Source organism: Vigna umbellata, chromosome 1 (genome assembly GCF_029865625.1).
Source record: "Vigna umbellata cultivar VRB3 chromosome 1, Vumbellata_1.0, whole genome shotgun sequence".
Lineage (NCBI taxonomy): Eukaryota > Viridiplantae > Streptophyta > Magnoliopsida > Fabales > Fabaceae > Vigna > Vigna umbellata.
Window position 1 is genome coordinate 31,682,049 of NC_142165.1, and position 22,776 is coordinate 31,704,824.

The 22,776-nt window shown below is 35.0% G+C and overlaps 1 protein-coding gene across 1 annotated transcript; it reads right to left on the reverse strand.

Annotated features, from left to right (window-relative positions):
• Nucleotides 1-21,656: 21,656 nt before the first annotated feature.
• Nucleotides 21,657-22,776, reverse strand: LOC148205149 (uncharacterized). Its single transcript, XM_088102908.1, has 5 exons — nt 22,691-22,776; nt 22,488-22,598; nt 22,307-22,388; nt 21,832-21,930; nt 21,657-21,752 (listed from the first exon to the last, which is right to left on the reverse strand). Exons 1-5 carry the CDS (start codon nt 22,774-22,776, stop codon nt 21,657-21,659), a joined length of 474 nt encoding a protein of 157 aa, XP_087959034.1.

Genomic DNA, 22,776 nt, shown 5'->3' on the forward strand with positions numbered 1-22,776 from the left:
AAAAACTTTGTTTGTCATATTATCCAGTAAAATCTAAGTAAAGAGGGGCAGCTGTTAATACCCAATTTCGTCCGGGTAGTTAAAAAATATATATAGAGTTAAGAAGGGGTAATAAAACAAAGTAAATGGACAAAGATAAATTTAATACGAAGTCTCAAAAAATGATTTGTGTTCCGTTTTCCGTTTTTTTTTATTTTTGTTCTTTTATTTTCTACTTTGTTTCGTTTTTATTTATTTCCTCTCCTGTTTATATTTTATTTTGCTTCATGTTATTTTTATTTTTACTTCATTTGGTTTTATTTTTCTTTTTTTCTTTTTTTTATGTTATTCCATTTTGCTTTATTTCATTTTATTTTATTTTATTTTTTATGTTTTTCAGGGTTTATTTTTATGTATTGTACTTTTTTTTATGTTTGTTTTTTTTATTTTATTTTATTTTTGTTGTTTCCCTTTTAATTTCGTTTTTATTTTTATTTTTATAAAAAAAGATTTAAGAAAAGGTTACTTTTTTTCATAAAAATTTGCACTGCAATGCTGACATATATAAAATAAAATATATAAAAAAGAAAAAAGAAGGGAAAAAAGGGAGTCAACTGGTTCCCTCCTTCTGAAGCCATCCGTTACAGTGATCAAGCACAGAGAATGCTCAAAATGTGCTTACACAGTGGCAGCGTAAAAAGGTATTTGCTTTTCTTGCTGAAAATCCTTAAGCAGCAGCAGCCATACATGGAAGGGGAAAGATTTTTGAAAGAGCACCTGCCAACTGCAAAGTGGAGACATGAAGAAAGGAAAAAGACAAAGAAAATCCTACGCCAGAGGATATCCGAGAGTTCCCAGGAAGCGTTACCATAGGAAGGAGGGGCTTTGGCTTTGAAAAGGGGGATCAATCACATTGGAGGGGGATCACTACTCATCACCATCAGAGGAGAGGACAAGGCATCTGAGACAGAGAAAAGAGGAGAACCGAAAGAGGAGAACCGACTCTGAACCTGGCTGCCCAGTCAACTTTACTTTCCGGCATTGAGGAGGGGAAAGGGAATTAGAACCCGAAAGACATCTTGAAGCTACGAAGGTAAGTCTTCATGTACCTAAGCTCTTTGGTCATGCTTCACGTATATATGCTTTCTTTAGATACCCTTTCCTCATGCGTGCTGAGTGGTGAATGATTGATGCTGGATCAATGTATATATTTGCGTTTGTTTCCCTTCCTCTGTTAACCAAAACTGCACCCAAAATGCAGTTTCAGTGCTTTCGTCTATTTAACTAACCATAGAAGATTGGTATACACCTCCCTAACATCAACAATGTATATCCCTTTAGCACCCATTAACACACAGGAAACACGTAAATAAAGAGTAAACAGCAGCAGCAAATATAGTTCTCGTGCCATCTCCTACCTCTAAACAAAATGGATAAACCAAATCTCAGATCCTATACTAACAAACTCAAGCTTTGTCTCTGGAATAACTGCTATATCTTGCGCCTTCAATCAGAGATAGCATATTGATCTTTAGAACTCCATGCTTAATGTCCCCAAGACCTATGATCTCAGAGCCATATCCACCGAAATCAATTTCTCCGTCTCGCACATCCCAGAAACCTATCTCCTCACCCAATCTTCAACTGTCATCCTTCCCTGTTGCTACAGCTATCACCCATCTGCAAAACACAAGAAACCATTCTTTCATCGCAACCGCCTCTGGATCCATATTGTGAACCATAGACTAAGATAGCAGTGTGAGGAGAGAAGAGAATGCTTGTGCGGCGACTGGCGGCAACGTCCGGCCTCGTCGGTCTCGAGTTCGAAGGGGGAGAGAAGGGTTCCTCTGCTTACTAGCAGAGAAGGAAAGAGGATGTTGACGTGGTGACCGGAGGCATCTCTGGCGACGACCGGTGACGCTAGTGGAGCCCTGGCCGGCGCGGTGGTCGAGCTCGCCCAAGAGGCGATTCACGAAAGAGGAGACGGTCTCTCTTGCGCGCGGGAGAAGGAGAGAGAGAGAGGGGAATCAGATTCCGGGGCCGGCGACGATCCTGATGGCGAGCGGCGGTGCTGGCGACGCCCTGGGTCGCGTCTCGCAGTGGCGTTCGACGGCGGAGGCAGCCGTATGCGCGCGAAGAAATGGAGAAGAAGGAGAAAGCTTCCCGCGCGCGAAGAGGAGGAGGGGAGCTGGAGCGGCGACCGGCGATGATCTCGTCCGTGGGTGTTGGAGATGGCGGCGATTCTGGCTGGAGCGCGATGGCCGTTTCCGCTTGGATCACCGGCGAACTGCTGGGAGAGGAAAGAGACCCTGGGTCTCATCTTGGTCAAGTGGCGGGAGAGAATGGGAGAACCCCTGAGGTTTTCTGAACCAAGGAGAAGGCCTTGGGCCCTTTTTTTATTTTCTGACCGAGCTCTCTCCAAAACAAAAATACATAATAAAACCCATCTCCCATGCACACCCCATTCTGTTTGGGCTTAAGCCCGTTCGTTTCTGCAAACAAAAAGGATCTGGGAGGCGAAAAGGGCCTTGGGCCTTCTGATCCAGCCTAAAAAAAAAATAAATAAATAAATAAAACATTTTCTCCTTCACGCACCCCCATTTTTCACCCGCGCACTCCCTATCCATTCCCTTGGCCTGGGTTCAGACCCATCCTGGTCCTATAAAAAAATGAAGGTTTTTTTCTCACCTCTCACCCCTTATTCTCATTTCCTCACCCCCTGTCAGTTTGGGTTTAGGCCCATCTATTTTTAAAAGGAAAATTAGTTTGAACCCCCCATTTTCTCATTTGGGCACCCGCCACTACTTGTTTTATTTGTATTACTTATTTATTTATTTGCTTTTCTTTATTTATTTTATTTTGTTCCCTTATTTATCTTATTCTATTTGTTTTTTTTTTATTTTTATTTTATTTTTATTGTTATTATTGTTTGTTATTGTTTTTATTTTATTTTATTTATTTATTCTAAATATCTATTTATTTTAAAATGCATATTGAATAATACATAAAAAATAAAATATTTATATATATATATATATATATATATATACAAAATTTACAAAAATATTGTAAAGGTTTAGGCACATGTGTGATCGCACGCATCGTCCTTGTGCTAAAATCTTTTCTTCTTCTTTTCTAAAAAAAAAACAATTAAATATTTTAAAGGGTTAGGCACATGTGTGATCGCATGCATCGTCCTTGTGTTAGAACCTTTTCTTCTCTTCTAAAAAATAACAAAATATATTTTAAAGGTTAAGCACATGTGTGATCGCACGCATCGTCCTTGTGTTAGAACCTTTTCTTCTCTTCTAAAAAATAATAAAAATGTTTTAAAGGTTTAGGTACGTGTGTGATCGCACGCATCGTCCTTGTGTTAGAACCTTTTCTTCTTTTCTTCTAAAAAAATAATAATAAAAATGTTTTGAAGGTTTAGGCACATGTGTGATCGCACGCATCGTCCTTGTGTTAGAACCTTTTCTTCTTCTCTTCCAAAAAATAATAAAAAATGTTTTAAAGGTTTAGGCACATGTGTGATCGCACGCATCGTCCTTGTGTTAAAAACCTCTTCTCTTTCGCTTCCCAAAAATCCAAAATCATTTCAAAGCAAATTTTCCAACAATTTCCAAACAAACTTCTCAAACAGTTTCAAAAGAACTACGTAACCCTGATTTCTCATTCTGAATGAGAATACGTAGGAGCAAGGTCAATCCTTGTCGGGCCCAAAAAAACTAAAAAATATATTTTGTTTATTTAGAATTTTATTTTAGGGGATAGTTAAACATTTTGAAAACCACATCACATTTGCGTATTTAGTTAAAGGTACTGCCTTTGGGCAGGCGCTGTAGGGTGCTAATACCTTCCCTACGCGTAATCGACTCCCGAACTCAGAATCTGGTTTTCGTGGACCGTGTCTTATTATTTTATGGTTTTTCCGTAGTTTTCCAGAATAAACTATGGTGGCGACTCCAAATCTCTTTTCGAAACTCGTTTCCTTTTTTGGATCGTCGTCCCGTCGCGATTCCGGTTGCGACAATGATGCTGCATGAAGATAGACTTGAAGAAGCTGTTATAATTGTTGTAAAAGCACTTTGTAGAATATAAATGTATTAGGAAAGTCTTTCAATATGTAAAACTTAGAAAATCTCGTATCTTTATTTAAGTTACGCATTTAATCGATTATAAGAAGATATAATCAATTATCATGAGCACTCTTGAAAAAGCATTTCGCTCTCGAATAATCGATTATTCCTTCAAATAATCGATTATCAATTGGTGTTGATGAGAACTGTCCAAGTCTTGGGAGTAATCGATTGTTACTTAGGATAATCGATTATCTCGTTTTGAAAAACCCTGTAACGGACTTAAATAATCGATTATCACTAACAATAATCGATTATCAATCGCAATTGTAATCTGTCTTTTCATGCTCAGACCAGGTGCCTATATATAAGTGTTCCAAAACCCTTAGAGGGTTGACTCTAAGCTTTTTGAGAATACAGTCTGTCTGAGGCAGTTCCAAAGAAGCTAGTTCAAGTGTTTTGCCTAGTCTCGTGAATAGGAGAAGCTCGCGCTTTGTGGGTCAAAGGTCGGAGCGGTTCTCTTCGAGTTGGTAAGGCTGTCATCTTCCGGTTCGTGTGTCGAAGGAAGATTTTATTTGCACTGTTCCAGGAAGGAAAGTGCAAATTCCTACTTCTGGTTCGTTGGTCGAAGGAAGCACCCTTTCGATTCATTCGTCGAAGGAAGGTTTTATCATTCTATTCTTTCACTCCATTGTAATTTGTGAAACTGATTTTTAGTGAAAACGTTAATCACTTTTTATAGTGATTAACAACTGGACGTACAATCTTTTGATTTGAACCAGGATAAAAATTCTGTGTTGAATTTTTCTACTCCCTATACTCTTTACATTTTGCGCATATCAACTGTTCGGTAAATTTTCTCTAAGAAAATTGATTTTCTAAAATAGACCATCTTAATACGAGCTTGACCGAACACGCTTTTCGCTATCTTAATTTATTCCACTGTGCGACTCTATAACGGTACCGATTGTCCCGACAAACTATTTGCTTGCTTGTAACAAATGATCAAGGCCATCTGTTCTTATCCCTTGTAAGCCAATGCCAAAATTTTAACCTTTCAAAAATTTTTCCTTTGTACCTTGAGCTGAATGTGAAAAACACCTTTGAAAACTTTGCCTTGAGTTGAGTAGAGTATACATGTATGGTAAAGGAGAATGGTTCAAGTTTGGGGTTGTTGGGAATTGAAAAAAATAGAAAAAAAGAAAAAGAGCATTGAGTAAAGCAAGAGAAGAAAGCAAGAAGAAGAGAAGGATGAGCTCAATGAATAAAAGTTGGGATTAAGTTGAGAAGTGGTTTCTGAAGTGAAAAGTAGAAAGAGGGATTAATGTTAAATTATGAAGTAAATTGTTCACTCTCTAAACTCAAGGAACTTTGTTGTCCAGAAAAACTAGTTTTCTTCTTAGCCCAGTCACAATACAAGCCGTAAAAAGTCCTTGTGATGATAACTTATTTGTGAATGTGTGTAAATGAAAGGCAAAGTTGATTTATGTGACAATGTGATGGTAGAGTGGAGACACCTCACTATACACATTTGAGCTTGAGTGAAACACTTTCTTTGGTGAGGAATGGTTCCATGCGCTATAAGATAACATTTTGCTTGGTTGTTGATCCCTCATAAGGCCTTTTCATCAGTTGTGTATTCTTTGTTATGTGAGCATCATAGTTGAAACTTGATTGGATAAGACATCATTATATCTTGAATGATCTTTCTATGATGGACAGACATGAGTGATTACTTGTCTTAGAAGAAAATGCTTTTTGGTGTGCTAGACCATTGTAGTATGACTATTTTGTTTAAGTCAGGTTACATTTTGCTTGAGGACAAGCAAAGTTTCAAGTTTGGGGTTTTGATAACGGTTGATTTTACCGTTATCTGTGATGTAATTTTGATACTAAATCAACTCTCTTTGACTGTGAAGCTTGCTTAATGTTAAGACTTTGGCAAGTGTGCCGAATCTTATCAAGTAATAATAAATGGTAAGACCAAGTATCGTATTCCAGAAGACTCACGACACTAAACAATCGTGTAATTACTTAACTAATTAAGACTGAAAAAAACTATTTTGTTGGTGTTTAAATGCAAATGCAACAAAAGTAAATATGAATGCAAATTGATCAATTGAGGCTTAACATAAGAATGAATAGTGTTGATAATATGAGATGATTATGTTTTTGGGGTTTAGATTTCACCTTCTTTACTTTCATGCATATAAGAACTCATCATCTTCATTAAATTGTTAACGTCACTCTCTAAATTACTTAAATCCCGATCCCTCGGTGTAAAATGCCTATCTTTAGTTCTCCATAGTCATGGAGACCTTGGTGTACAATGGAATGAAAGTGAGATGAAAATCCTAGAAAACGAAGAGGAGAGATCCTGCATCCAAATATGCCTCCAAAGGGTCGAAAAGTGTGTTTCTACGCTTCAGCCTACCAAAGATGTGAACCCTAGGGCGTGCAAATCCTTAAATAGATAAAAAATAAGTCCAAAGGCCCAACACGCTGGCGCTCAATGCCCATACTTAGGGCAATCGGGTGAGCTTGTGAGAAAACTGGCGCTAAGGGCCTTGAAAGGGGTAACCAAGCGTCCTACGGTACTTGGAGTCTGGCGCTCAGCGCCCCTCAGAGGTAAAGCAGGCACTGGTGCAAGCTACTTGGCGCTGAGGGCCCTAGAAAAGGGCAACCAGGCGTCTTGCGACCTTTTGTAGCCTTCTCTTTTGGTGCTTTTTCTGTCCTTTCTGGGTTCCAACTCCTTGATACTTTAACTCCTCTTCCAAATCATTGGAATAACCTACAAAATCAAGGGAATTCGTGATACAAATCATCAAGTATAACCTCAACTCTCTTATTCACACAATTAAATTCAAAACGAGAGATTAAGCAAGTTTCTAAGTCAAAAAAGGTTAATTTAGTATCAAAATTGAATAACAATTATTGACGTGTGTGAATGCCATCCAATACTTAGCCAAGGGGGTAAGGAATGACCTCTTGTTATGAATAGGCACATCCTGCCTATTCCTCTAAAAATGACCCCTTGGGATGCACAAGGTTCTCTCCACTTCAGCATAGTTGATATCTTCCTCAATTGAAGAAGCAAACTGACACTATTCTCCTGTCCATTTAGTACCCAAAATAGTATTGATGGTGTCAGGATCATATGGAATCCTCTTGCCCCTAATTTAACTTGTATACCTCTCTTGGTCACCATCAAAGGACCTTGCATTAGTGTAAAACTCTTTATCCACTACAATGTTGGCAGGTGCAGGATAGGAAGCCACCTGCTCCCATTGTCTTCTTCCTACCTCCCTCTAAAATTGAGGAGCCATGAGAGGTATCAACCCAACCTTCCTCTCCATTAGTAAACTACGGTTTTGAACCGTTCCAAAATGTCTTTCATGCATATGTGAGAGGAACTTGTTGGAATAAGCTTGTTCTTTCCTCTTCTTCCCTCTCTCTGTTTGTGCAACAATAGTCTTTATACGTTTAGAACCTGATGATAAGGCCATATATGCACCACAAATATACACAACACAAAACACTAATGAGTGAGCAACATAATAATCCAACTATACCAATTACTCATCTAGGGTCACAAATATGCTTTCATATGCCAAAACATAATTCATACTCCCAAATAAATGAATAGAGAACATCAAGCATAGGCCTCTGAAAATTAAAGAACAAATTAAAAAATCACAGAATCATCTTTGCCAGCATTGAGCGCCACATGCACTCTAGTAAAACCAACAGAATCCCCAAAATCAGAGCACACACAAAATCATCGACACTGAGCACCACTCAGGAGGCCCTCAGCGTCATAACAAAAAACTTAACATGGTCTTTTGACGATTCTTTCGTTCAATGCAGTGCTTTACTAAAAAATTATCAGTCAAAACTCCATCCCAATTAGTCCAAACAGCAGTATCAACATTACATCATGCATAGAATCAAATATGATCTATAAATCAAAAACTTTAAGAACAAAATAAAGATGCCTACTTGAATGGAGATGCAAAGCTTGAAAGATGCACACGAGAGTTGGAAAACTTAGCGCTTAGTTAGATAAGAGTAGCAGCAACTTGAAACCACCTCAGATATGAAGTATGGAACCAAATATGAGTGTATAAAATGATTTTTGGTGATGGGAAGAAAGAAGAGAGTGAGAGAGGACTCTTAGGGTAAGGGATTTGAGTGGCTGGAAAGTGTGAGAGTGAAAAGTGAGGGTTTGGTCGAGTCTTTTAAGGTTAGGGGGGTTGGTTGGGCCTAATTACGTTGAGCCCAAAAAGCCTAAAATGTTCAACCCGCAGCTGCAGCGCTGGGCGCCACCCTAGGGCGCTGAGCGTTGGATGATACTATACTCTTCCCCTGTTTTGCTGACCCTGGGCGTCCTTAAGGGCCCTCAGCGTCCTCTCAAATTTTTTAGGTTTTTGCAATTTTTCTCCAACTCAAACTTCAACATCTCATAATTAAAACAATTAAAGCTCCCTATGCACATCACAAACATTCATCCACCAACACCCACCATATCATACTAGGTCATAAGAAATAAGTAACTAAAAACACCAACTAACTTCAAACAAATAACCCTAAAAACTAAATCCAACTTAATTTAAATTACATCAAAACACAAATTAAATGAACAAAGTTAAAAATAAAAGTCTTCAAAACACTCGTTTAACGTCATTAGCTTGACACCATTAAGCTCAGTTCGAATTTTTGATGTTGGTGTTCCTCTTGCTTTCATCACACCAGCATAGCTTTAGCAGCTTCCTAGTCACCAACTTGACTCTACTAGAACACGGAGCTTCAATCTCAATAACTCCATCTGCTTTAATCTCCTTAATAACCCATAACCTGTTCCCGCATTTCACTGGTTTGCCAGGTTTGAATTCTTTAGTTTCAAGCATCGAGTCTTGATCAACTAGCTTCTCTTTAATATCTCCCTCCCCTTCCTGTACCTGTGACAAGAAACAATTTTGACCCTCTTAACTGATTTGGCAGCTTGCTCAGATAGACCAGATTCTGGTATAACTTCATCTGCAATTTTAGAACTAATCTTCTTCACTTGAATCGGCTGCTCATCATTGAAGACATTGAAAGTCACCTCCTCATCTTGATCTCTCAGCATCAACACTCCATCATCTACACTAATGATAATCTTAGCTATCTTCATGAATGACCTTCCAAGAATGAGCGGGGTCTCCACATTTCCCCCCATCTCATTCACTACGAAATCCACTAGGAATTTAAGTTTGTCAATTTGAACAACAACATCTTCCACTACACCATAGGGATTCTTGATGGATTTATCCGCCATTTGTAATATCATACTTATAGGTTTAACCTCAAGACCACCAATCTTCTTAAGCATAGATAGGGGCATCAGGTTGATGCTAGCCCCTAGATCAACTAGGGCCTTTTCTAGCCCACAATTCCCAATAGTGCAAGGAATAGTAAAACTTCTCGGATCTTTGCCCTTAGGAGGAAGTGTATTCTCACCAGTGCAAAAACAATGTTTAACGTCATGCGTTCAACGTCGTAACACTAAATATGCAACGTTAAAAATGATCGGTGGCATTTTCGTAAATAAATTGATTCGCTCCACGTCAATTACTCAAATAGTGCGTTGTCTAAAATGTATTAACGTCAAACAAGAAACATATCGACGTAATCTAAAATGTATTAATGTCAAATAAGGCCAACATCAATGTAAAACAATGACCTTAGAATCACATAACGTCAACTTAAGAAATATTTAACGTTCAACTTAAAATAAAAAAAATAACGAAATAATGGTTTGCTTCAAACAGTAATACTCCTACCTACATTTGACGTCAACCTTGTCAAATATTCGACGTTTTATATGCCACCATGAAGCCAAAGTGTAAATCCCTTTTTTATTCTTTATTTCTTTTCTCTTATAAACCAAACATAACGTCCCAAAATTTATGGGGTCGACATTTAAAACAATATAGAACTTCGAACAAGTTGGGGTTGGACGTGATGGTCGCAAGCACATAACATCAATAAGGAAGCAGTCGACGTCCAGTACAAAATAAATAAATACTAAATATTGATTTAATTAATATGACGTCAACCATAACAAAAGAAGGACGTTGTATATTACAACTAGCAGTTATTTGTTTATTTTTCATTTAAATCAACCCACAAAATTTCAATTTTATACTGGCTTAGACGTTTTGTTATTTAGTTCCTTTTTTATTATTTTTTCTTTTTCTTTTAAACCAACCATATAATATCGAGTTCTTCTATGCGTTGGACGTTGTATTTTCTAGAAATTATGTTTTTAATTTATGGGGGGATTTTGCTTTGATGTGTACTCGCGTATAACGTCAAAGTTCAACGTCCCACAAGAGAACAAACAACGTTAACAATAACCCCAATCCATATTTTTTTTTCTTTTTTTCTTTTTTTCTTTTTTCTTTTAAACCAACCAAAGAATGTCGAACTCTTTCACCAAATCGATGTTTTTTGGCCACAAATAACCTCAGTCATTCTATTTTTCTATAAATACAGTTTCGGAGCCTTAGATAACCTATAGACATCCATTTATAAAATTTCTGCTATGAACTCCATCTGTTAATTTTTTTCTTTGTGTTTTCTGTTATCTCCTTCAAGGACACAAAAAAGCTTGAAGGAGTATATAAAACCAAAGGAAAAGGTTGATAGATTTGGATTTCGCATCCTTTCAAAACGCTACTCCTCCTTCACTAAACTACAGAACTTTCGTAAACAAATTCATGTTAACTTTTTCCATTGGTTTGTTGTCGATTCCTCTACTAATCGAAGAAATTTCTTTGTTAATGATGAAGGCATGGTAGCAAACCACAGGAAAATGTTAACACTTATGAATTTAAAACAGACTCTATTAAAAAAAATCCTTCTTCATTTTAACAAAGAAAAAGGTTGAAAGATTTGGATTTTGCACCCTTTCAAAACGCTACAACCTCCATTCACAAAAATCCTTCTACATTTTAAAATTCCTGCGGATCCTTTCGTGGTTTGATTTTCATTTTTTTTGTATGTTTAGTGTTATTATGTTTTTCCTTTATTCATTTCCATTTATAACCTACGTAATAATGGATTTCTTTTAGAAATCCTTCAAATAATTTGACGTTGAATACTGAAGGAAAAATGACGTCCCTATGTATTTCCCAAACGACGTGGACGTCGAGTGGTGTCAATATTGGACGTTTATCTCTTTGTTTTAACGTAGCATTTATTATGCCCTGCCAACAGTCTTTTCCCATATACCTGGACGTCTAGTGGTGTCAGTATAGGACGTGGATCTCTTCGGTTCTAACACAACATTTATCAAGCCCAACCAACTGTGTTTTCCCATATAAAGTTGGATGTTCTATTTGAATTTAAAAAGGATAAATAAAAAAAGGGAGCAACCTTTGGGTTTGGTTAACGAATAATACGTCACATGCCCAAGAAATTGGACGTTTATTGTTGGTTTAAAGGAAAAAGAAATAAAAAGGGAGTAATCTGGCCGACAATAATACGTCGAAGTCTGAAGAATGACGTTAACCTCTTCGTTTCATAACTTATCTATTAATATTACGTTGAGTAGCTTTACTAATCGATGTACTATTGGTGTTCTAAAAGAAAAATAAAACAAAAAGAGTGCAATGGTATATTCAATGTAATGATGTAACATTAAAAATTTCAATTACAATCATATAATTGATTTAATCAATTTATACAATTCAATCACCATTCACTAATGTTATTGCCAAAAGCTAATTTTATTAATATTCAAAACATGATTACAACCAGCAAAACAAAAGATGGCTTAAGAAGCCACTAATTACAAAATTAAAATCAAACAACGAAAATCCATATTCTTCTGTTGCAGTCAGCTTTCAATTTACTTGAGCCCCAAGAATCTTTTTAGCGATTTTGACATACAATATATTTTCACCGCATACCATTTAGCCCACTCCTCTTCTTCAGTTTTTGTCAAATCTGTTTTGTTTGCACTCCAAGATTCAGAGATGGCATAGACTTGTTGATGACCAATCCAAACCTTTATATCAACCCGCTTGACTGTGGAACAAAATGTTTCATCACTCATCTTTAAGTTGGAGTAGAACACCCTCACCAGTTTCAGAAATCTGTGAGAAACCATAGTTTTAATCTTCCTTAGACTAAAAAGCTTTCGTCAAATGTCTTCATCACTAATCCAACCTGTAGGATTAACATTCCTTCCAATCCGGGCAACCTTCCATTTTCTTCTTGATGATGATGAAGAAGCCATTTCTGATCAGATTCTGGAACGTCTTTCACATTTCTAGGGTTTGTAACTCTTCAGTTTAGAAAACACTGAGTGCGTTTTCAAATCTAGTATTTATAAAGTTGTGCATCAAATCTTATCAGTTTCAGGCCCAACTAAAATTTTCAATCTTATATATCCCAATAAAAAAATTTCAGCAACGACGAATTTCTAAAGCGTTCGACGTTTTATTATGCAGTTGAAGTTGAACTCTGACAATATAAGGATTGACTTGATGGGCGACGAATTTCTAAAGGGTTCGACATTTTATTATTGATGGGCACTGGAGTAGTTGGGTGCATTAGTGGCTCCCAACATTTTCTTTAAATACAGTTTTCGGATCCTTTGGAACTACCCTTTGAAAACCTACACTACAGAGCTTCCGTAACCAAATTCATGTTTACTTTTTTCTTAGGGTTTCCATTAGTTCCTCTACTAAACGAAGACATTTCTTTGTTAACGATTAAGGCATGGTGGAAATGCTGAGGAAAATGTTAACACTTATGTAGTTTCTTATTCATGTAAACGCCGTCATATAGTTTGATTAAATCTATCATGTATCACTGTCAGAAAAAAAATTCTTAAACCCTTCCTGTAAATGTTTAAATCATGTTCTCAAATGGCTTCTTCATCATCACGGTGTAGAAAGAAGGCTGGACACCTTGTAAGAAATGCTAGTCCAAATAGGTGGATCAGTGATGACAAAGAACGATACAAATTTGGATGTTATAGAAAACTCTTCCAGGTGGTCCCCCACAAGTTCTTGGATGTGGAATTATTCAGAAGGAAGGGTTTATCTTTCAAGAATGGCTTGTAGATGTTGGTCTTCTAAAATTTGTAGAAATGACCGGGGATTGCTATCCTGACCTGGTACAGGTCTTCTACCACAAACTGAAGGTTGTCGATGGTGTTATATGCTCTCGGGTGAAAGGTATCGATATTAAAATTGATGACCAAATATGGCTATCTTTTACTGGTCTCAAAGCATAAGGCTTCATGTCTCATGAAAGAAATTCTGAACTCAACCAATGGACCAACAAGAAGAAAATTTATAAGGAATATCTGAGAAGTCCAACAAGGCTAAAGGTATACAAGTCGTATCTACTTGATGGTTTGAAAATGGAAGAAAAAATGTGTACTTTTGAACTTACTTGGGTAATATTGCCTGGAAGATGTTTACTTGATCATCTAACTATTGTAGATTTATTTTTGGTTCATGCCATAGAAACCCGGATACCAACCAACTTGGTTACTGTCATGAGTCAGCACATGATTGAAATTGCAAGTAGTCATGGACATATTCTGCCATATGGTGTTTTTATTAGCTGTGTGTTGAAGCATCATCAAGTTGATCTTATTGGTGAAAACAATTTGGTGCACCGAATCAAATGAAATAGGAAAAGCGGCATTGAGACATAATGGTCTAAAGAAAACAAAAGATGGCTGGGTGTTCAAGGATTGTAACGAAACTCCTTCAAGAAGAATTTCAAAAGTTGAAAAATCTCTGATCATGATTCACAAGAAATCAAATGAAGACAGTTCTCTGAGAACTCCCTCAGCAAGTGAATCTGATGATGAAGACGACACAACAGAAGATGAGTCTATGGAGACATCTGACTCATATTTGGAACAAGAGTCAATTTTAGTTTATTTTTCTGAAATTAGTGTAATATTTTAATATATTTTAGTATATTTTTGTATGTTTGAACTCTCTTTGAACTCTGTTTGAAATTTTAATATATGCTTTTCGTGGTTATATTTTCATATTTTTCCTTTGTTTAATGTTATTTTGTTTTAAATCCTTGAAGTTTTATTACGTCGAATTCTTAAAAACGTCGACGTTTTAAAAGTTAAAAATAGGAAAAAATGAATGTTATGTCGCATATTGTAAAAGTCGACATCAAAGATAAAGTCTATTTCTATAAATACACTTGCGGATCCTTGATCTAGTCCTCCACTTATAAAATTTAGTCGTAACTTGTCACTCTGATATCATATTTTTTATGTTTCCTCATAGCTCTTCCTAGGTCATCACAAAAAGTTAGGGTGACGCAGGGAAGAGCTATAGAAAACATAAGAAATAAGTTAACAATTTGGATTTTGTTTCAAGTAATACAATTTCATTCATATTCATAGTGATTACAATCATATTAGAAGCAAAACAGACACAGAACAGAAACACAAAACCGACTCCATACTAAAATTCTACGCCTCTATTCTAATTCATAATATTTCCATTGAATCCTCCTAACTAGACTCTTAACTTGAATCTTCAGTTGGAGAATCATTTTTATTCTTTTTCTTATGCAGAGCGTCTATCTTGTATTTGAGAGTCCTGAGTTTTTCAACAACAAATCTTTCAAAATTGGTTTCAGGGACGAAGTTGGTGCGGTCTTCATTTAGTGCAGTTGTGCTTCCAGAACTTTGAACCATATTCTTTTCATCCTTGAAGCATCATCCCTTTGTCGTCTTCACAAGGCCAATGGAAGTCAAGGTGTTTCGATTTATCACATTTGAGCAGTTACAAGAGCATTTCTTTTCACCACTAACATCCACACCTTAAAGGGTCAGGATTTTGCTGATAAACACAACATATGGTACATGTCGTGCATCTTTGGTTCCTGCATCAACCATATGATCTTTTATTAATTCCACCCAATTGGTAGGAACATCATTCTTGGTGGCATACAGCAGAAAAACATCTTCAGTTGTCATTCTGTCTTGTACTTGTACAAGTCTAGCAGGTAAAATCACCCAAGCAAGAATGTGTGTTGTTATCTTTTCTTCTTTATTCAGTCCCTCATGCACATATAATCTTTCAATTGTGTGTCTCCCAGGAAACCTTAACCAGTTACTGTACACGTCCTTTTTCTTCAGCCATCTATTTGTTTCTAAGTACCATAAGTGAGAGAATAACCCTTCGACTTTTAATCCAGTAAGTTGAAACCAGACATCATTGTCAATGTGAACATTTACTCCTTTTACTCGAGAATGAAGGACACCATCTATGTTTCTCATATTGTTGTAGAAGACCCTTACTAAGTTAGGGTATCAATCACCCTTCATCTGGACAAGTGTAGAGAGACCTTGAGTTTCAATCCGTTCCTAGAAGTGAAATCCCTCCTTTTCAAATAAGTCGAGGTTCAGATATTTGTGAGGAACAATATGTTTAAACTTCGTCCACCTCAAAAACTCTAGACGAGTCTCCTCATCACTGATCCACCCGGAGATATTAGTATTTCTTGCAGCTACAACAACCTTTCCTCTGTCTGTTGAAGGATGTGATGAAGAAGCCATTTGAATTTGGATACCAGATAATTTTCCTCAGTATTAGGGTTTACCAATATAGAAACAACTCAGTGTACATAAGATTTTCAAATTCAGTGTATATAAGGGTCCGCAACGTCACGCGTTCAACGTCAAATAAAATAACAGGCAACGTAAACAATAATCGGTGGCATTGTTGTAAATAAATTCAGTGAAAAAGTAAAAAAATCTCTGGTGCTTTTGAAGAAAAAACGTCGAAGATTTACAAAGCTTGGACGTTAAAGTGAGAGTTTAAAAGGAAAAAGAAAAAGTAATAAAAAATGGAGCTAATTTTGGCTTTTGGATGAAGATTAAAACGTCAATACCATCCGAATTAAAACAGGATGCAGGGATTACACGAAATTTAAGATATATTTATAGATGAAATGACGACGTTCAAACATCATGCAGTGGAAAGTAATACATCTCTTTTGATTCAATTAAGAACTAATTGACGTCCAGCCCCCAACAAAAGACGTGAAAAACATCGTTGGAAACATTGTCCCACTACTCCACAGAGTCGGACGTGCTATTGAATGATTAAAAATTAAAAAGAAAAAAATATTAAAAATTAGATGATCCGTTGACGAAAATTAAATCATTATAAAAACAGTACATCGTGTAATTATGATTAGAAAATGCCACATTGTATGAACGTCGAAGCCCCGCCAAATTCGACGTTCAAACTTCATTCACTGAAAAAGTAAAAAATCTCTTTGGATTCTGATATTATCTCCTTGTTGACTAAACGAAGACATTTCTATGATAAATAATGATATAGGACGTCATTGATCACAAATATTTGACACAATCTCCTAACTTTTGCATCGATTGCAGTCAACACTCGACGTCAATCGTATAAATTTAATTTGTATTGCAATTGTTTCCACCATAAGAACTAATTGATGTCCAAACCCCAACAAAAGACGTTAAAAATATCGTTGGAAAATGCACACCATTAATGTCCCACTACTCCACAGAGTCGGACGTGCCATTGAATGATAAAAAATTAAAAAGAAAAAAATACTAAAAATTAGATGATCCGCATAGCAAAATTAAATCATTTTAAAAGAAGTACACATGATTAATATCCTGAACGTCGATGCTCTGCACAATTCGACGTTCAAACATCATTCAATAAAAAAGTAAAAAATCTCTTTGGATTCTTAAGAACTCCTTGCTGACTAAACGTAGATATTTCTATGATGAATAATGATATAGGATGTCCTCGAGCACAAATATTTGACATTAACTTTTTGAATGTCGAAGCCCCACCGAATTCGACGTTCAAACATCATTCACTGAAAAAGTAAAAAATCTCTTTGGATTCTTATGAACTCCTTGCTGACTAAACGTAGACATGTCATTGAGCAGTCTTTCGCATCGAATGCACTCAACATTCGACGTCAACATTATAAATTTAATTTGTCTTGGAGTTGTTTCCACCATAAGAAATCAAATAACTCTGAAATCTAATGGTAGAAGACAACTCGAAGACAATTTAAAAAACGATTCATACATAGTTGAATGTTGAAGTTGAACATCTTCTTTATATAATTATTTTAGATCATAAAATTGTTTCAGCATTAAACATATTGTGAACCACATTTCTTTTTCCCAAGCACTTTCCTTTCAGTAAGATAACTTAATCATTTCTGAACTGTAAAAACTTTTTTTTCACTTGAATATCAAAGGCCACCTTCATATGAACTGAGACATGTATGAGGCACTTTGACATTCAAGCGAGCAAATTGCAATTTAAAGAACAAACATGTTTTGAAATCTAAGGAAAGGAAAATGCCAAGGAGATAAAAAAAACATGAATCCTAATATGTTCTATATGGAAACAAGAAGCCCCTCCGATTTCGACGTTCAAACATCATTCAGAAAAAAAAACTAATTTGAGTTTGATTCATATAAGAACAAATTGACGTCCCACCCCCCAGAAATTGTCTACTTTTGAATCACCCGCGAAGAAGGTGAGATTTGGATGGCTTGAAGTTAAAAAGTTTGATGTGCCCCTCTACATTCATATAATTCCACTCTCAATTTTGCTAAGTTAATATAATCAATTCTAAGTAATAAATAATCGATTCAAAGCGTTATAAAGTAAGAAATGCAAATAATGTTATTCATAGTGTTTTCCTAATAATGTTATTCATAGTATTTTTTTATATCATAATCATTTATACTAATAACTAATTATAATTATTAAATTATTCAAAATAATTTATCTCAATATGGCCAATAAAAGTTCTTCTGAGAGTTCGTTTGATCTTTGATCGTCGTCGACTTTATAAATTCGAGTTTTTTATAAATGCTTATGTGGTAGTCGTGATCACTCCATTTCAAATGTACAGACCAATAAAATAGTGACATAGTATATTGTCAAAAAAGTTGTTAACATATAGTTGGTTCGTAAAAAAAATTTGTTGTTCCTAGAATTCTAACAAATCTCTTTCATGACCTTGCTCGTCCGTCTCGACTTTTTTAAATTTTACTTATGGTTCATAAGACAAAGATGGAAATGCCACAGTATAGGTATAAATGTTTAAGGCACCTAATTAAGCAACCCTAAAAGAAATATTTGACATAAAGATGTTAATCTTTGATAAGAATCAGAGAACCAAGAACCAAAAGAATCCTCTCTCAACATTGCAAATGCAAATTTATGACTTCCAAAATGTCTACATATGTATTTGGTGTCCCTATATATAGGTATAAATGTTCAAAGCACCTAAGAAACCCTAAAAGAAAGATTCGCCACAAAGATGTTAATCTTTGATAAGAAAAATACAATTTATTTTTGTTAACCTATCGTTCGTTTCTAAGAAAATTTTTGTTGTTCCTAGAATTCTGACAAATCTCTTTGATGACCTTGCACGTCTGTCTCGAATTTTTTAAATTTTACTTATGGTTCATAAGACAAATATGGAAATGCCACAGTATAGGTATAAATGTTTAAGGCACCTAAGAAACCCTAAATTAAATATTTACCACAAAGATGTTAATCTTTGACAAGAATCAGAGAACCAAGAACCAAAAGAATCCTCTCTCAACATTGCCAAGTCCCTAAGAAACCCTAAATGTTTAAGGAACCTTTAGTCTTATTCTCTGAACATTCATTTTGGGTCAACCAGTCTCCACCGTCAAACTTACTCTGCCTTAATTTTTGACCCAACCCATTCTGCTTAATTTTTGGTCTAGATTTGTCTGACTATTCCCCATACACACGGTCTCTTCTCGATATTTGACCTAGTATGATGCATCTTTGTCTAAATATTTTTGGATAATTATACTTTGACAACATTTTTTTAACAACATTTTTTTCTAACTGACCTATCTTCATTTTTGTCCAAAATATTCTGTCTTAACACCTTTAGTTTATCAGTCAACTTTTCTTTCCCTCAAACTTAAGGTATTATAATTTAAAAATCAATCAAATTCTTTTAGTATAATCATACTTATATTTAGCCTAAAACATTCATTTCAAATTACTTTAAATAATATAATAATATTTATTACGATTTTAATTATTGTGATCTATAACTAAATTCAATTCTCATAAAATATTATTATAATTATTTTCCATATGAAATAAAATTAATATTTTAAAGAAACAAAATTTTATTCTCTTTAAATTTCACCGACAAATCGTTCTTATATTTTATAATATGTAAATATTACAAGATAAACTTAAACAAATTTATATAATATAAAAATAAAAAAAATTGTAAATCTTATCTTAAAATATAAAGGTAATGGTGGGTTATGGGAGGTTTATAAAGGAAAAAAGCATAGAAAAGGACGGGAGGCTGAAGAAGAAAACCTCGAATATCCGTAACGTTGCATTTCTAATGGGAGGTTATCTTAAAATGTAAATCTTATATTAAAATATAATGGTACTGGGAGGTTATGAGAGGTTTTAAAAAGGAAAAAAGAGGCGCGAGGATGAAGAAAAAAACATCGTATATCCGCAAAATACGATGTATCCTTTGTCTTTAGTCAAACTCTTTGTCTTCTGGCTGACAATTAGTACGTCAAAGCCTAGTAAAAATCGAAGTAACTGTTGTATATTTTAAGCTTCGAAGTTGAGAAGTTAAAAACTACTAGATTGTGAAAGAGGTTCCAAGAATTCTATCCATACATGGATTCTTCATCATAATCATCTAGAAGAAAAGAGAAGGTTGTCCGGGTTACAAGAAACGCAAACCCATCTGGATGGATAAGTGATGAAGAGATCCGAGGAAAGTTTTTATTCTGGAGAGTTATAAAATATGTAGTTCCTCACAAGTATCTGGACCTGCAATTGTTCAAGAAAGAAGGGTTCTTTTTTCAAGAATGGATTGCATATCAAGGGCTTACTTATTTTGTCCAGATGAAAGGAGATTGCTATCCAGATTTGTTAGAGGTTTTCTACATAAACCTGAGGGTTGTAAAATGGGGTCATTCACTCAAGGGTCAAAGGTGTTAACATTACTATTGACGCTAATGTTTGGTTAGATATTGCTGGACTCAATGCTGAAGGTTTGGATTCTCATATCCGTGATTCTGAGTCAAACAGATGGCCAATAAAGAGAGCTATATATATAAACTGCTTAAGATATCCACAAAGGTACACGGTGGATAAGCAGTACCTACATGATGGCTTAAACAAGGAGGAGAAACTGATTGCTTATGTCCTGACTTGGCTACTGCTGCCTGGAAGATTTGTCGAGGACAGAATGTCAACAGAAGATGTATTTCTGTTGAATGCTATCAAGACTAGAATCCTAACCAACTGGGTTGCGGTACTAAAATACCACATGCTCATTGCAGGAGATAAATATGCACACAAATTGGTATACTAAGTTTGTTTTCTATTGGGCTGGAAAGGACTGTGAATGGATGGTTCTTCAGAGATGAGCTAACTGTTGGAAGTACACCTACTCCTGCTACAGATCATATTGCCTTCATTCCACAAATTGATTTTGAGAAATATGTTATTGATCAATTTAGGAAGAAGTCTGAAAGGGATGAGAGAGTTGAAGATATTCTTTTCAGATGGGAGAAGAAGGGAAACAAGAATGGCATTAGCTTTGAAACTGAAGATTCTGATGATGAGTCAATTGATGAAGATTGAATGGAATCTTCTACATAAGAATAAGGACTACTTTTCTATGTGGATTTTATTTTTTATATTTTGTAATCATGGCATTAAGTCACCTCTGGTTTTATGTACTGCTTCAGTTTTATTTTGAAATGAAGTGAAAATTTATGTTAGTAAACAATATGTGAATTGTGAATGTTGATTGTATTGTATGTAGACTAACCCTCAATCTAGTTAAGAAGAGAAGATTATGCAGTTCTGATATTGATCACAAACTTATCACTGGTTTAAAAGTGCAAATTTCAATACATTCACTACTACAAAAAAGTACATAGATAGCGCTTATTTTTATCATAGATAGCGCTTTTTAAGCGCTATCTATGCGTGCGCTATCTATTAATAGATAGCGCTTCTAGAAAAAGCGCTATCTATTCTCAGCAACAATAGATAGCGCTTGTTTAAAGAAGCGCTATCTATTATTAGTCACCAATAGATAGCGCTTGGTTAAAGAAGCGCTATCTATTGGTGGCTGTCAATAGATAGTGCTTCTTTAAAGAAGCGCTATCTATTGGTGGCTGCCAATAGATAGTGCTTCTTTAAAGAAGCGCTATCTATTGTTGCTGAGAATAGATAGCACTTCTTTAAAGAAGCGCTATCTATTGGTTCAAATTTTTTTTCAAAAAAATAATAAATTTTAGAATAAAATATAAAATATTAGTTCTATTATAGTATTATATACAAAAAAAATATAAAATAGTGAGAAAAATATGACAAATGTCTCAAAAAGAATGTTCATTAATATGAATACAAATTATTGGTACACTAATATTTCAAAAGTTAATCGTTAAGTCGTCTATTACATGTCATAACATATATATCCTATCACACATCACCTTAACATAACCTATAAGCATGTACTAATTACATGTATACACCAATTTTCTCTAACTTCAATGATTTGACTTTCATGATATTGTTGACATCTGCAACTAGAAAAATACTGCAAGAAAGAGAAAATAATATAGAATTAGTTAATTAAATATTACTACAAATTAATTATGACGATAAAGATAACTTACATCAGTTGGAATTGTTCCTCCTTCACAATATGTAATAATTTCCTTCATATATTGGCACACGTAATACCCACAATCATTGCCGTTGGGTTGTCTTGGGCACTAGAATTTCAAAATTAAAAAGCATTTTTATAATTTGAACATAAAAGGATTCAAAACTGTAGTATACTCCAAACATGTTCAGTGCAAATAACAAATAACTATATACCATATACAAGTTTAAACTATTAATAAAAGGTTATGCTTTCATAACAACCATATACTCCTCCAACCAGTTTCACAATAATACATGTTATTTAACTAACCATTACTATGCAACAAGGAAATAAGTCTTCAATAATTCAAGAATACAAGTTATTCACCTAACCAGTACAATACAAGCAGCCATAATGTGAATTAAAAGGTCACATGAGGTCATTCAACAATTTAATTATCACAATCAAGACTATACTACACAAAACATACTAGAGTAATGTACCTTAATTGTTGTCCACTTGATATTGTTTGACTTAGATTTTGAAACCATGTTTCCTGTTTGAGCTCGATAGGTTTGTATAACCCTAGTGAATAAATAAAATTAAAGCATGTATAAGTAACAACAATACAACTAAAAGTATACGAATATGTCAAGTAAAAGTATACAACACATATATTCTTACATGTCAAACAATTTCTTCAAATCTTGCCTCATATTAATGTCTACCGCTACTGGGTCAAGATAATGAATTATCTCCAGTTTAAGATTGATTCCTAGCAAAACCCAATGTTGGCTACAATTTGAAATGAATCAACAAAATTAGAATTTGTACATCTAACTTTGAAAATAATACATTGTTAATAAAGTTGTAAAGTAAAGTATTACCCGGTATTAATAGGTGCAAGAACAAACTTATCAATCACCCCATTATCAAGAAAAAGAGTAACTATTTTTTGCATTCTGTCTTTCAT

What these genes read in the sequence shown, in the direction of transcription:
- LOC148205149 (XM_088102908.1), bottom strand. Translation starts at nt 22,776, where the DNA reads ATGAAAGACAGAATGCAAAAAATAGTTACTCTTTTTCTTGATAATGGG. An exon ending in TCAAGTGGACAACAATTAAG is followed by an intron (nt 21,931 to 22,306) that starts GTACATTACTCT and finishes TTGAAATTCTAG; the next exon opens with TGCCCAAGACAACCCAACGG. An exon ending in GAGGAACAATTCCAACTGAT is followed by an intron (nt 21,753 to 21,831) that starts GTAAGTTATCTT and finishes TCTTTCTTGCAG; the next exon opens with TATTTTTCTAGTTGCAGATG.